Source organism: Oncorhynchus clarkii, chromosome 7 (genome assembly GCF_045791955.1).
Source record: "Oncorhynchus clarkii lewisi isolate Uvic-CL-2024 chromosome 7, UVic_Ocla_1.0, whole genome shotgun sequence".
Lineage (NCBI taxonomy): Eukaryota > Metazoa > Chordata > Actinopteri > Salmoniformes > Salmonidae > Oncorhynchus > Oncorhynchus clarkii.
In genome coordinates, this window is record NC_092153.1 from 24,917,021 (window position 1) to 24,933,494 (window position 16,474).

The following is a 16,474-nucleotide window of genomic DNA, read 5'->3' on the forward strand; positions in this document are numbered from 1 at the left end:
ACCAATTGGTCTCTGAGATTTCTGCCCAAGGGAAGGTCCGAAAACACATTACTGAGACTATCATCGGATTTTAGAATGTGCCAATGTTTGTGAACAATTCCCTTAATTTGTTCAGAACGCTTTGAATAGCGGGTAGAAATCTCAGAGACCAATTGGTACACTGATTTCATTTCTCATGAAGCTGGTTGAGAGAATGCCAAGTGTTCAAAGTTGTCATCAAGCCTAAGGGTGACTACTTTGAAGAATATAAAATGTATTTGGATTTGTTGAACACTTTTTTTGTTACTAAATTATTCCATGTGTTATTTCATAGTTTTGATGACTTCACTATTAGTCTACAATGTAGAAAACAGTAAAAATAAAGAAAAACCCTTGAATTTGTAGATGTGTCCCACTCAAAACACAGGGGGATGCGTGTGTCTGATATACACACAGACATGAAAACTTACACCCTGTGTTAGCATCTGTTTTTGATACTATCACTCAGCGTGATATCTGCCCAGCAATTATGCGTGTCAGTTGACATTAATGGAGGTGACATGTAGGTTTGAACAGCTGTATGCGCTGCAGCAGCATTTTTTGGTTACTACATGATTCCATGTGTTATTTCATAGTTCTGATGTCTTCACTATTATTCTACAATGTAGAAAATTGTAAAAAAAAAAAAGAAGGCTGAAATGAGTCGGTGTACAAAGTACAAACTTTTGACTGGTACTGTATATAGCGGATGACTGTTTATGTCATTTTATTTTCAGCATAAGTGACAGTCGTGATTATGAACCCTTTCGTTGTTATAACATCAGTTCCCATAACCACCTCTACTCAACACATTTCAATGACATGGCATCAATCTGAACAATTTCAGGTCCAATCCCAAATCAACCCCTAGACACTCACCCTATGCACTTCAGGAGATGTAAGAGGATTTAACGGGTATAAGCAATTAATTCCAACTGGCCCTCTGTTAGGCTAGGTTGATGTTTCACCGTATTGCTTAAACCCATCAAATCATATCCGATCTCCACAAGTGCACAGGGTCTAGGGGTCCATTTAGGATTGGGCCTCACTTTTGGCAAATCCAGTCACCTCAAATGACGTATTCTAAATGAGACACACAAACCCAGTAGAAACATGGCTCTCTGTCTCAATAGTCTACAGTAGCTTCTTCTCCTCGTCCCCTTTCCTTCCTCTGGTCAGGCTGGTCAGTTCCTTCAGGTCAGTGCAGATGAAGGAGAGGCGGCGAGGATATGAATTTAGACTATTTAGGAATAACCCATGAGAGGTATTAAGATGCTTAAAGTTGTGTTACTTAACTTTAAGTTACTTCAACAGGATTGAACTTACTTAAACTGGAACACTTACGCTCCAACACAGATTCCCTCAAAAATATGAGGAGCAATGACAGATGGGAGTTTGTTCCCATTTACTTTCTAGTTAAATAGTGAGACATTACGCAGTGAACTGTTAAGTCCAGACACTCGCACACAGATATTTTCGACAACAGTCTTCATGTAGTCAATTCAGTATACCAGCAGTTCCTGTGCAACGAATGACAGGACCGGAACAGGATCGTGACCAGACTGACCACAGAACCAGGTCGGGGTTTTCTTGACTGAACGAGCCATGTCCCCCGCTCTCTCTGTGTCCGTCAGTCTGTCATCTGTTCGACGTTAGCAGGTCTCTCCTGTTCTGGAAAGATCCGTGTTTTGAGGAGCTCTGTTCTCTCCTCTTCGGACAGATTGTCCAGCTCGTGCTCCAACACCTAGGAATGGAAAGGAGGGACGGGAAATAATGTACTTAGAAATGAGGGATGGGTAAAAGTGGGGGGGCCTTGAAGTTGAGTCAAGTTCAAGATGGGCTCTGCAACATTTGTCTTATTTTAGTATATTACAATGTCTCTCAAATATACAAAGTTAAAACTCATAAATAACCATGCTAAATAAACATGGCTCACATTTCACCTTATCAAAATAGGATGGTTCAAAGAGTTTTAATCAGAAGACCATATATCAAGTTCATCATCATCTCAGAAGGAAATTTGTTTGTTAATAAAAGTCAAACAAGAGACAGTTAAGACACAATCACATTAGCGAGAGCTTAAAACAAGAGCCTAGGCTAAGACATTAGGGTGCAAAACTCACCACGACTGGGGTGTATCCTAGGACCGTCAGATGACGCAACTTGATAGCCAGGTTTCCACGGGGACGGGAGGTACCATAACAGAAAGAGGACGGTGGAGCGCAGAATACTGCAATTCTACATCAAGGGGAGAGAATACAAGAATAGTTTGATCCTAATTTAGATAACATTGATGTGACTGAAACAGTGATTGAATGAGTTTGAATGGGAGAGACTACACCGATCTAATTCAGATGAAGTGAATCATATAATCCTGTAAATTTTACAGACAGTAATTGTTTTTCCACAACATTAGTTAGTAACCTTTGACTGTGCTCAGGTGGCGGAAACTCGCTCTCAGATGGTGCCCTCCCTCCTGTGGCTTCTTGTAGAGATCCGGGTTGGGTTATCACACCATCTGTTATACAACCCAGACACAACCCGCAATATGACATCCTTTCAGCAACAGAAACAATAACTCGCTAAAATAAAGCACAATCACTGTTGAGCATTGGTGAAGAAATAACTGGGGGACACATCTTATGCCGACAAGTTCAAATACAGTACCTAACTCAACACATACATAAAAGCTGTGCGAATGTCTTGTCCCACATAATAAATACACAACATAATGATCCCAAGCAGTGAGGTAGCCAGGTCCCAGATCTGTTTGTGCTCTATAGCCAACTCCTTTGGTCATTGTAATGCCATACAACCATACGAGTTAACTATCCAGGGTTTCCTAAACCCGGTCCTGGCCCCCACCCCCAGGTTGCACGTTTTAGTTTATGCCCTAGCACCACACAGCTGATTCAGATAATCAAAGCTTGATGAGTTGTTTATTTGAATCAGCTGTGTAGTGCTAGGGCAAAAACCAAAACATTCACCCGGGGGGGGGGGGGGGGGGTCCCAAGACCAAGTTTAGGAAACCATGAGCTAGCCAACACAAACAGATCTGGGACCAGGCAATGTTCCCTCTAAGCTCGGGCTGCCGCACAGAAGAAATATCAGCCCAAGCAGAAAAGCACGAGATCTACATTTCTAGAGTTTTCCCTTAATGAACACTATCAACTTTTCGCTGTACTGTGGGAATTGTGCTTGAATCAACACAATATTTTCAAATCAAACCTAATTTTATTTGTCACATGCGCCAAATACAACAGATGTAGACCTTCCTGTAAAATGCTTACTTACAAGCCCTTAACCAACAATGCAGTTCAAGAAATAGAGTTAAGAAAATATTTACTAAATAAAATGAAGTCAAAAATAAAATAAAAAGTAACAATATAACAATAACAAGTCTATATACGGGGGTACCGAGTGGTACCAGGTGTACAGAAGCAAAATTAGCCACTTTCAATGTAACATACCGGAACAAAATCAAATATGCAAGACTTAGTTTGATAAAACTAACTGTGCAAGAGATTTTCTTGTAGGCAAAGCACAATGGAGTAGGATTTCATTTCATTGACAGTCATGACTCAGGCCCGTACTCTACACAGACCGGTGCGCCATAATCAATCAGAGCTGCAGTAGACGCAAATAGCCATTGTCATATATGGATGGATCTGTGCCATTCACTTTGAACTGGACTGTGTTTACAACATGAGCGTCAGCGAGTAGATGCGCTTGTTTTGAGATCAAAGCGAGAGTTGCATGCAGCCACCTGTATACATTTGTTCATATTCTTTGCTAGTTAGTGAGTTATTAGCCCAGTTATAGCTAATTTCTCGTCAACAAATGGGGGAGTGGTTGCTTCCTAAAAGAGCACAAAATGTGTGCATTTCTAGCCATCTTCGAAAAGAGAATTAGGTAAAGAGTTGGTTTTTTTTGTCTTAAAGGGGCAGTGTTATAGCCAATAGGCAAAGGGTAGCATAATTTGTCTGATTCTCTGTAATAATGGTATGAGAATAATAATGCATTTTATTTTGAAAAGTGGTTTCTTGCATCAAACAACAACATTCAGTCACCTTGTCTGAAGGACAAGTGGATAAACAGGTTCATGTCAAGCCCTGCATGTTTTTCCCCCAAAAGTCTCATGGAATGTAGGTCTACATTGAACACCACACATTGGCTGCTACTGTAGGCTGAATGATAGAACAGCTATTTCCATATTAAAACGTTTTGGGATTGTTTTTGGCCACTGATAGGCCTACATTATGATCAAATAGCCATAGTAGTCTACTGTGCCACTTTTAAAAAACTAACTTAAAGCAGGTCAGCAGCCGTGTTCACAGTAAACGTGCGCCGTAGGTTGCACAGAATTTTCACAACGTTTAAGTTCGCGCTCAGCAGAACTGCTCAGTGCCTAAAAGAATTACAGGAAACATTGGGACCAAGCTAACAGTGAAGTCCTACTTACCTATGAAGTATAGGTCTTCAACCATCACACCCTCCTGTAGCAGCCCTTCCTGGGCGATGCTCTGCAGGGTCATAGACAGCCCTGGGTTAATGGAAAGGTCGTTAGGGGCTGGAGAGCCCAGAGCCTCGGGAGGGACAGTCAGGGGCTTAGGGAGAGAAGGTCGGTCCAGCCTGAGACACAGGTCCACTATCTGCAGCTTTTTTTCCATCCCCTTCTGCAGCCGCCCACCTGTATGGACATGGAGGACAAGGGGTCAGCTGGTTGGATAGGTTTAAGTAAGATGGTAATAGCTTCCTCTTGCCTTCTTATTGGCTGGGTAGAAATATTGCTTACACCCATTTCACTTCCACAGGAGCATCTAAGGGGTAGGGGCTAGCAGTTCGATTTGGAATTCAGAATATCTGTATTATAATAATGTTTAATAATGATGTATAAGTGTCTTTTTTCCCAAAATCTAATGATTTGAAAATCTAATCAGTATCTTTATTTAGGCTGACAGTGTCTGACCTCTGGCACTGATCTCCTCCAGTGTCTCCTTCTGCAGCAGCTGTTCCAGTGGGGCGGCAGGAAAGTGGCCCAGCAGACACAGGCAGTAGACCACCTTCAGCAGCTCGGAGGCAGCCATCTTGGGAAGGTAGGACACCACCACGTGGGTCACGCCCTCCAGGAACCTGTGGCCAGGAAGAAACATATAGAGTTTGCATTCAGCGGGATATGGTGGTAATCTGTATTATGTGACTGTTATGTGGCTGCTTTGAATATTGATTGACAACCCATCTCCATTTATAAATACAGCTGTAGCTGTGCACACTGCAAAAATGCTATATAGCAGGGAGCAAAGATGACTGTAGGTTCCTTCAAAATGTAATGCGGTAACTACTGATCTGTAAGTAATTGAATAAGAGAGAGACCGTACTGCTTCAACTTTCACCAACCTAGTCAAATCAGTAAATACTGTAACTTAAGGTTTGGGAGAATGGAAGCCTGTATTTAAGGTATTCAAACAGGGTCTAGGCCTACAGTTAGCCATTCTTTAGCTTAGCATATTATTAAGGTAATGCAGAGAAGGGGGGGGGGGGAAACGGAGAGGGCATGGCGAGTTAGAGACCATAGAAATAAAAATGTCAACAATGTCATTCTATTTCTATGGTACATTATATTTCTATGGTGGAGACTCACGGCTCTCTGTAGCCCTGTAGGTTGTGGTTTAGGGACGAGTAGGTCTTCAGAACGCTGAGGACGTCTTTGAGCCCCAGGGCGTCCGGGTTCTTAGTCACTCTCTCTGCGAAGGCGTCCAACATGGCCGTGGGGCAGAAAGCTAGATCCTCAAACGCAGACAGGAAGAGAATCAACTGGAACCGACAGAACACGTTAGAGGAGAGGAGTAAACTTCCGATTTCAAACACAGGCTCTTACGGATCAAGATCACCACTGAACAGTATTCTAAGTGCTAGAAGCTATGGGAACCTTCTCAAAGGCCGGTTTATCAGAAACAGTGCTCCCCTGCTGCATAAATCTGTGTAACTATATTAGGGTCGGGCGATGTCAACCTTTTTCCCATCGTGATTATGCACTCCTAAAACATTGTGCTATACGATGGCATCACCCCCTATTGGCAAACCGCCTGCACAATTATAAAACTGATTCGCATTTTTCCAAATCCTCCTCTCATATTAGGCCTAGGTTACTATGAGTTTAAGGTAGCTTGCTCTTTCACAAGCTTTCCTCAGCTTTCTTTAGACTTCTAACTCAATTTTTCAATCTTGGTATTGTTGGCACAACCTCATTCTTGTTGCCTGAAATATAATTTGGCATTCAAAATAAAGTTGTGATTGAGAATAGCACAGATTCCGACATAATTGTTCACATTTTAAAAGGAGAAACTTTAGGACAAACACTTTATTAGAATATTTGGGAAATACTTTTCATAACTTTAATTGCTTTTATGATATTGAAATTAGTAGGATTAGACTTTTGACAGTTTGGTTCACAATGGCAAGGAGGGATCAAAAACAACTAACAACTTTGAGATAATCTAACAGAGTTGAAGGCCAAATGTTTGATCATGAAATAGAGTGGCTGGAGAATTCATTGGCTCGGGGGAAAAAAAATAGAACATATTTTCTGAAAGAAGATTTGGCGCTGCTTTGGTGAAACTTAGCAATGTCTACATCGTCCTCGTGCATTCTGTAAATATAACATGAATTGAAATAGGCTATAGCAAATAAGAATATAGGCAATATTACTCTAAATAATGTAGCTAAGGGGGTAAGCAGTATAGTATTTGTGTATATAGTGTAGTATAGAATACTGTAGTATGGTAAATTATAGTATACAGTAGAATGGTAAGTTATAGCATAGTATACAGTAGTATGGTATATTATAGTATACAGTAGTATGGTATAGGTCACCTGTTTGTTGTTCCACATGGTGATGCTGGAAGCCACGTAGTCAGAGATGGCGGTGAACAGGGCCACGTCTCTGGAGTGCAGCTCCTTATAGGCCCTCAGCACACTCACCAGGCGGTGGAAGGGGACTCCGTGGACGTGCTCTGTGATGCAGGAGGGAAGAAGGAAAGAGTACAGTCATCTTTCACATATAAAACAGTTGCACCAGTAGCTGAGAATGATGAGCCGACACTGATCAAATAACTGATCCTGTGAAACACGCTGAGCAGAGTACAGCGGCTTACGTCCACTGGTTTCCGGTCAGTCAAGTCTGGCATATAGGATGTGTCTCACCTGCAATCTTCCTGCTGCAGACGGCCAACAGTGGCTTGGAGCAGAAGCCCATAGAGGCCAGCGTAGTGATCATATACTGGGAGTTCGGAAGAGTGAACTGGTCTGCCAATGACAGGGCCTTTCTCTGGATGGAGGGATGGCAAGAGAAACATTGTTATTACTGGTCAGGGCCCATATGCACAATCTCAGAGTAATAATGCTGATCTAGGAGTTTTAGGGCTGACCCCATTTCGTCAACATACATTTTTTTTTTTAGTCGGGCAGTTGCACAACTATGTATAAAATAAACACTGCAGTAGCTGTTTTCAAAGTATTTCCGCCATTTAGTTTAATAGCTGGTAAATTAATCGCACCAAGTCTAAGAACTACGAATCCTATATAGCCTATTCCACCTCTCACTGCAACACTGCCTGGCTGGGCTGTGCGCACTCAAAGAACTGAGCGAAAGATTCATTTTTAGAAGAGCTGCTGTTGTTTTTCCATGTTTGAGTTTCAACTGCTAAGGAAGAGAAGACAATGCTTCTACTATTCATACTCAATCTCACAGCAGGCACAAACATGTCTGGAGTCGCACCACCGACGTAACATCGTGAAATTGTTTGTCTCAGCTGTGATATTTTGGTTAAAAGAATCAGATCACAAAATGTTTAATTAAATAATATACAACATTGCTTCTTACTAGTAATACATGTATTGTTTTAGAAACATTACAACGCATGCTCATACATATTTTCTGTTTTGTTGGTGTAATTTTAGCAGAAAAAATATATTTTGGCTGGTAAAAAAATCAGTGTGGTTGGTAGATTTTTTAAAATCTGCCCGCCACAGTGGCCGGTGTTACCACAATGTTAATTTTATGCTCTGAGGCCTAGGCTACCGGCCTCAATGTAGCCTATTTGAAAAATCTTTCCATTTCTCTCCCTTTCTGTAACCATTTGGGTGAAAGGAAGAAAAAAAATGTCATGCTCCAATTCGGTGGAAACATAAAATAGGCCTGCTTGATTACTTCTTATCCCAAATAGCCTACAGCTGTATCTGGACAGAGTTCACTGGCGCAGGAAACTGAGGGTCCAGAATATTTTATACAATGTTGCAAGAGCTTCCACTGGACCAAGTTGATACAATGTTTCAAATTCCTTGCAGGCAGGCCATGTGTAGCCAATGTGATTCAGGATATTTTCTAACCGCAGGCTGCAATGGTTTTATTTGTTGGCTTTATGTAGGATATTTTTACATAGTTGGCAATGGAAGTTACTTTTAGATTTCTGCGAAGGCCAGCAGCAGCGGGAGGAACAGGTTTTTTTCTTCTGGTTAGGCTACCTTGATCTCTGGCTCCCTCATGAGTAATTTGGGTGTCTTAATTATTTAATCACAGCATGCTTAAAGCATCAGATAAGTTCAGTAGCCTGTGCAACAGGGAAATAATGTGCAAGCCTAGCTGATTTTATTAAAAACACACAGGGTGTGTATGGAAAAATAGAAATTTAAAAATGTAGACCAGTCGATTGGTCAAATGAACAGACGACTCTTGGTCAACAAATACTTTTTTTGTCTCAGGGACAGCTGTAAGGACTTTTCCTTTTAGATCACAATGAAAAAGATACAGAGAAGACCTAATCCTAGATCAGCACTCCTATTCTGAGACGCTTTATGAATACTGGCCCAGATGTATATAGTTTGCCACAGGGTACAAGGCTTGCTAAACTGTGATTTAACTCAAAGGCTCAACGGATGAGCACTAACACACCTCCAGTTTTTTCTTGATGTCCACCGGGGTATCCCGGCCCATGTGGCGCATCAAGGTCTGAAGGGACATGACGTTCTGGATGCTCGGCAGTAGAGCCTCGATCATTAGCCTAGAAAACAATAAACACACGGTCATACACTGTACTGGAGAAATACACTCTGGAGTTAAATAGGAAATGGCACTCTAGTCATTTTTGAAGAATCACTGCCGCTGTTAAAACAGATGTCACTGGAACCCACCTGACTCCCTCCTTCAGTGCGTCCCCATTGGGGCTGCTCTCCAGGTGTTCCAGACAGGAAGCCAGCACTGACAGGGACTTCTCATCAAACTCATTGAGGTTCTCCTGTGGGGGCAAAGCATGGCATTACACCATCATATAGGAATATTGTCCAGCGTGCATTTTAAAATATTGAGAGAGAGAGTTACAGCGCCACTCTTGGTGGGTGCCAGTCTGAGATTACTGTTCACTGACAGGCTGGCAACCGGGCTACGTCAGGAGTCCAAAATAAATATAAAATGTAAAATATGAATTCCGCCAGACACAGATGAGATAAACACTTGCATGCTGAACAGCGCTAACAGGACTCAAGTATCTGATTGGTGGCCTGGCCTGTAAACACACTAACAACCGGTCTCCAATTGGTTACCTGGCAGACTCGGAGGAGGGTCTGGACCACGCGGCTGCTCTGCGACACGCCCAGCTTGACTGTGGCCAGCAGGCTGTAGGCTAGGTCCTCGCTGCGCATGTGCCGCGCGTCCTGCATGGTCCTCTGGAGGAGCTCCTCGAAGCCAGCGTGCTCGAACATAATGCGCAGTTCGTAGCGTCGCTGCTCCTCTGACATCTTCTTGGTGGACTCCCAGCAGCGCGTCAGGCAGTTGCTCACCCGCCGGTGTGTGGCTGTGTACTGGCCGGCCAGGTCGAGCACATCCGAGGGGGAACCGCACTCCCTCAGCTGGTCGTAAAACGGCACCCTTTTGGCTGGCTGGTCCGGGGATGTCCGACTTGGTGAAGACCAGGTTCCAGAGCTCTGAGTCTGTATGGAGTTGCCTTGCTTTCTTTCCACCACGTCCTGCCCATATGTTTTACCCTGAGAATAATACCTCACTTTATATATAGCTAGTCCAGCCAACGGTCTATGACTTGGTCCTGTGCTCCAGATATGAGACAGTCCTCTGTCAAAGCTCTCTATCATCAACATCTGAGGGCCACGGTGTTGCCATGGACGTCGGTGGTTGCATATCCGCAGGGCCCACCCGAGCAGCACCTCTGCAGTACGGGCTGTCATTGTGTTGTTTAGTTGCACAGATACCAGTCCACCGGGTAGTGGATTAAAAATGCAATATGGAAGCTATCATCTGAAATGATATAACACGAAACATACAGTCAATGAATGTTTCGTACAGCAACACCTTTGAGTCATTAACGTATCCTCTTGAACAGCTAACGTTACTAGAACAAAAGGGAAAGCCAAATAACACAGCGTGGCATTGCACATGTGACATTACAAAGTCATTAACCTTAGATAAGTTTACCACTGTGGTTAGTCTTTCCTTAGCAAAATAGACTGATACTCTAGTAAATTCTGCATCTAAACACGTGTCTCCACTATCTGAAAACAATAAAATGTTGTTTGTAAGACAATCATTACTTCCCATTGTGAAAATTGCAATGCGATGTAAATCGGTCACAAGGCCAACAAGCGCATGATGCTAGGGGTTAAGTCACTAACGTTAGCGAGATAGACATTAGCCAGCTAGCTATAGTATCGTCAGCCAGCTCGCTAAATGACAGGTTGCGCTAGCTAGCTAACTCACTCAAGTTAGAATTTCCATACATTAAACATACATAACAATATGTCATCATATTTGAATATAAACGAATTTACCCTGGCCTTAGCTATGTTGTCCAATCCATTTCACATGCCTTTCACATGCCAGTTGTCTGTGTGTGCAACCATAATGGGTCCTTCGTCATCCATTACAAAACGACGTTACATCATGTTAAGTTTTAGTTATTTGATATTTTAAATATTTATAGCCATAATTTGTTTGGAATATGATAGTGAATATGTATTGAATTTTCATATCATAATTAATTACACAATTCTAAAAATATTCAGCTAAACGTAGCGAACTCTGTTTCCCATCGGACACAATTAAAATAACACCCCTGGTTTCCTAGCAACAACTGACATCCGGCCAACAAACATGGCAAAATTTGTACTTGCTGGTAAGACTTGTTTAAGTTTAGGTTGTATTAGCTATGTAGACATAAATGTCTGACTTACATAAATGGGAAGAGCTTATGACCTGCTGGTAATGACATTCCAACTTGTTTTTTTTGACAACTTGTTTTTCTCTCAGGTAAGGCAAATTGCCCGTACTTTGCCAAAGCTGAACTTCTTGCAGATTTACTGCAAAGATCTCTGCCAAAGTTCAGCATCCACAAGATCTGCATGCACCCCAATGAGTGGCAGGTAGATGCATTTATTACATTCAGTCAATTATATTTTCATATGGTCTCTTTACTTTGTCAATGTGTAGCCTAAACTAGAGATATTCTGTCCAGACAATCTGTGTCATCCTCTCTTTCCACCTCCCAGCAATGGCTGGAAACCACTTGCAAGGAAAATGGCTGGCAGCATGAGCATTCTCCCATGATATGGAGGGAACTGATCAACCGTGGGGGTAAAGGAATGCTTCTAGGGGGCTTCAGCGACTTCCTAGAACATGTACAGGTAATGTTACTACATCACCCTTATTCAAAGATAACTATCAGTCTGGCATTATATCAATTATTACTTTGTTGATAATTCCACAATCAGCTGGTTCAGCAAGAATAGAAACATCCTGATCAAATCATGTCAAAGTGCTGCTTGACTTCCAGGCTTACTATGGCATCACCTCAGATATGACGACGGAACTGATGATGAAGATTGCAACAGAGAACCTGCTGACACGGGAGCTGTGCATGAAGGAGGAGGTGTACCATCAGAGCCTCATCAAGCCACTGCACATATGGATCAGCAGGTACGTAGGGTAGCTAGCTGCATCTCAATTTGAGGCATGGCTGGGATCAATTCCATTTCAAATGAGTCAATTCAGGAAGGAAAAAGACATTTCTATTGCCATTCAAAATATGAAGTAAAAATATTGAAAATGTTTGGCTCAAATATGTTTGTCTTCTACAGAAGTTATAGGCAGCGAAGCATCCTAATCTACCAGACCAGTTTGTGCTGTCTTGCCAACTCCTATGGCTTTAGGCCTACATCACAAACAGATTTAATCCACTGTTCCCCTCCTTTGCTACCCTGCAGTGCTCTTAACCCGACCTGCTACATCCTGATCCCCCAGCTGTTTGCCCCTGGGGTATTCCGGGACGCCCCAACCATCAGCCTCCACCTGTTGGATGTGGGGGCCATCGAGGAGGACCTGCAGGGGGTCAGGATGGAGACAGAGGACCTGGCCCTCCCACAGCTCCATAAAGTCACTGTCTACACAGAGCTGGACCAGGCCTTCCAACAAGCACACTTCATCATCCTCCTGGATGACAGTTGGCCTGAGTGTGGAGGGGAGGATGAGGAAGAAAGCAAGGTGTGTAGTTCGAATGGCTCGGTGGGTTAGAGCACGGTGCAAGCAACACCAGGGTTGTGGGTTGGATTATTGTATCATCCACTCCACATACGCTGAACATGTGTCAGTGTTGACAGTTCTGTAAGTTGCTTTGGATAAAAACATCTGCTAAATGACCATATTATTATTTTTAAGGTGAGGAAGGTGTCGGAGCGTTACCAACAGTATGGGCGCCTTATCGACGAAAGGGCGCACAAGAACGTGGCGGTGATTGTGGCTGGGAACACCTTGGTTAACCTGAAGTGCTCCCTTCTGCTAGAGAACGCTCCCTCGGTTGACAGCGGACACTTTGTCGGCATGGCAACTCAACTGGAGTACGAAGCCAGAGCCCACATTGCACAGAAGCTATCTGTTAGGACTGCAGGTAACAAATCAAAATTCTACATTTACATTCATTTTGCTCTTATACAAAGCGACTGAGTCAGTGCATTCAACTAAAGTAGATGACAACAACATATCCCAGTCATTCCAAGTGAAACTTTCCTCAAATCAACTTTTAGCGCAATAATTTTTTCCTTCATTTTTTCATTACCATTATACATGTATCTATAAAATGGATAAACATTTTTACCTTAAATTGAAAAAAAAAACTCAAACCTTCATGTGATTCTTCTTTATCGTCTCGGTCAGATGTGACAGATGTCATCGTTTGGGGTAACATCAGCGGCAGTTCTCATGTTGACCTGCAGAGGGCAAAGGTTTTCCAATACGAAGGGGCCATCTGGGGACCATTAGATTTTTCTCAGCCAGTCCTAAAGATGATATATGACAGGTAACTTAACTGTTTGCCAAGACATTTTGGCCAAATTATGTTTATCAATGAATCTGTACTGTTCCTGCAGTATAGATCTGTTTGTGCTGTGTAACCGACTCCTATGGTCATCGTTATGCCAAAATGTCCTTCGGATTTGGCAAGACGGCACAGTCAGATCTGGGACGAAGCTACTGTTCCTGTGCTATTTCATACCTAAATTCAACAACCATAAAATACCACTGCACTATGTTTTGATAATATCCCCTCCCTGTCATCAGTGCTCTAGTTCTAACACACACACAGTACACCCAAACTTTGAATACTTTTTTTTCTCAAAGGAAATGGCTACAGACTGACTTCCTGAATTTGGTCAGTTCCCAACGTGCCACTGTAGCCTCCAAGTCCCAGAGGGCCACAGCCATATCAGCCACTAATGGGATCATTGCAGTTCTAAAGGCCTGGAACTGCAACTCTTCTGCAGAGGAGGTCTTCTCCTTAGGCATACTCAACACAGGTCGGGTCAAAAGTCAATATAGTGACAGTTGCAGATAGGAGGGAATAATACTAGTCTGGTCCCAGATCTGTTTGTGCAGACTTGCCAACTCCTAGAGTCATTGACATGACTTGGCTATAGAAAGACTGTATCATTAAGCCTGATCCCAGATCTGTCTGTGCTGTAACATTAGTATTGACAAAAGCCATAGGAGTTGGCTATTAAAGCACCCAAAGATCTGGGACCAGGCTATGTAATAATTTGTATATATTGTATCAGCATTTTATATAATGTGTTCCAGGATAAAAGTTTCAATGTCATATGCACAAGTAGAGTGAAATGCCTTTCTTGCAAGCTCTAACCCCAACAATGCAGTAATCAATAACAATGTAATAGTAAAAATAGGATAAGGTATAACAAAAACAAACAAATAAAAATAAGAACACAAAGTAAGTAAGCATACTAAATAAGTGCTGCCTATGAAGCCTATATTCATAAAGTGTCTCAGTATGAGTGTCTAAAAAGGTCAAACTGATCCTAGATCAGCACTCCTTCTCGAAGACACTTTATGAATAAAGGCCCTAATATCTGTCTTCTCTTGGCCTCTCTGCAGGACAGTACAACCTCCCAGCTGGTGTAGTCTTCTCAATGCCAGTGAGCTTCCAGGATGGTAGATGGTCCGTGTTGTCTGATGTCATCATTGGTGATGAGATGAGGGCCAAACTGCAGATTGCTGCAGACCAACTCAGGGAGGTGAGTATCGTAACTAGGACACAGGCACAGCAATCACATGTCTCATAGCTTAGTATGCTTCTGTGCCAGTGTTTTAGATTATTTTCCAGGACCTCGAAGATTTGAATTGAAAACAATTGTGGGGGGGACCTGATCTGTACTAATGGTAGGCGAAACATTTGTACTGCATTGCCCTCATTCCTTTTGGATTCATTGATTTTTCATGAACCTTTTATTGCAAAGTAATGTTCCATTTGTGTTTCTATTTTGTTTACACTATCCATAGGAGAAAGATCTTGCATCAAGGACAAGAAAAGACACTGCATGAATTTACACGACTTGCTGAAGCGCTTTCTGTCAGAGTTGTTGTTTGTTCAAAAAAATAAAAAATGGTCTTTATACATTCATTTGCATATTAAAGGTTGAATGTATTTGATGACTAAATAAATAGTGATGACCTCAATGAATATCATCATCACTGGATGTCTGGTTGCCCCTCTCCCCACTGCATCCTTCTTCCCCACTGCATCCTTCCCCTTCAACTTATTGTTTTAGCTATGAAGTTATTTTTTACATAGTTCACGCCATTCTCAGATTCCATGTCTGTAAGCCTTATGTAACTGGTGGGGTGTGAATCCAAAAATCAAAGGCTGGAACTCCAAGGTTTTAGGGAGGAATGTTTGCAGAGTTGTATGTCTCGTTTTCAAGAGGCTCTTGTCTTCATGCATACCAGCCAAGTGTTCGTGTCAGTACTGTAACACAGCACTGGGCTGGCCAGCTCACCATTTGTTCACACTGACACCCTCCTAGTGCTTTTGAATCAAATATGCAAACGCCTGTGGTGAGTTGCAGGTCTAACATATGGCGTGCATTTCCTCTGCAGCAGTCTCTGTCTGTCTGACAAGTGTCCATGGGTTACAGCAACGGTGTGTATAAAACCTGGATCACTGACTGTGTGCTGTATTGAAGCCACCGCGCAGCCATCTTGCTACTCCTCCAATATAAAAAAATATTTGGAAGCTATACAAATGCATTTATAAATGACTTCATTTGTTTTTTACAATTATTATATTAGGCACCTTAATGCATACTTTTAAACATAACAAAAAATTACAGCATTTTCCCCCTAATGTTACTGTCCCCACCACATCAACAAAAAATACTAGGCGGTTAAAAGTAAATTTGTCCTTAACATTTAATTTAAATACTGTAAAATTCATTTCTATGGAAGACTGTGTCTACTGGGGAGTGCCAATATGGCTGACCGGTGGCTTCAAAGCCTCTCAATGGCCAATATATAGCATCAGCAATAAAGGATATGTTATAGGATGTGTACTCTGACAGAGGCTCAGTGGGCTATCTTTTCTTTCATTCCCAACCCCCAAACATCAAAGCACACAAGAGGCTATAGGAAGCAAAGTGTCAGCTGCAGAGCAGTGCCCTGCACAAGGGCCCAACAACAGGTTTGGCTGAGTTTTCTGGTGAAGCAGCGGTTTCACATTGGGTCCAAAAAGGAATGGCTTCACACATATGTTGTGTGTAGGCTACATTATGCAATTCTATTTATATCATGGTCCATAGGTAAACACTGCATGTAATAAACATTTATATATTTTAAATACAACATATTGTATATATCTATCCATCCACCGCTATCAACTGGCTGCATGTAAAAAATAAAAACATTTCGTTGACTGGCTGGCGGCCGCCTGTCTTTGCCTGTGCTAGGTTTATAAGGACATATATATATATATATATATATATATATATATATATATATATATATATACATATACATTTTAACACATACATACATACATACATACCCAAGCATTGCCTTGTATGATAATGACGTAATATTGATTTAGCCAATGGAATGCATGCAAAGACAAAC

General features: G+C 42.1%; 2 protein-coding genes across 2 annotated transcripts; one reads left to right on the top strand and one right to left on the bottom strand.

Moving 5' to 3' along the window:
- Nucleotides 1-715: 715 nt before the first annotated feature.
- On the bottom strand, nucleotides 716-10,961 carry LOC139413104 (FAST kinase domains 2). The gene is made up of 12 exons (XM_071160167.1): nucleotides 10,855-10,961; nucleotides 9,616-10,324; nucleotides 9,208-9,311; nucleotides 8,969-9,077; nucleotides 7,222-7,345; nucleotides 6,892-7,031; nucleotides 5,660-5,832; nucleotides 4,988-5,151; nucleotides 4,481-4,708; nucleotides 2,443-2,536; nucleotides 2,142-2,256; nucleotides 716-1,762 (listed from the first exon to the last, which is right to left on the bottom strand). Exons 2-12 carry the CDS (start codon nucleotides 10,252-10,254, stop codon nucleotides 1,649-1,651), a joined length of 2,004 nt encoding a protein of 667 aa, XP_071016268.1. The 5' UTR covers nucleotides 10,255-10,324; nucleotides 10,855-10,961; the 3' UTR covers nucleotides 716-1,648.
- Nucleotides 10,962-11,170: 209 nt separating this feature from the next.
- Nucleotides 11,171-14,925, top strand: LOC139413108 (malate dehydrogenase 1B, NAD (soluble)). Its single transcript, XM_071160171.1, has 10 exons — nucleotides 11,171-11,198; nucleotides 11,333-11,445; nucleotides 11,572-11,706; nucleotides 11,856-11,998; nucleotides 12,286-12,562; nucleotides 12,737-12,965; nucleotides 13,232-13,373; nucleotides 13,694-13,869; nucleotides 14,462-14,601; nucleotides 14,867-14,925. The coding sequence occupies exons 1-10, from the start codon at nucleotides 11,177-11,179 to the stop codon at nucleotides 14,906-14,908; spliced, it is 1,419 nt and encodes a 472-aa protein (XP_071016272.1). The 5' UTR covers nucleotides 11,171-11,176; the 3' UTR covers nucleotides 14,909-14,925.
- Nucleotides 14,926-16,474: the final 1,549 nt, after the last annotated feature.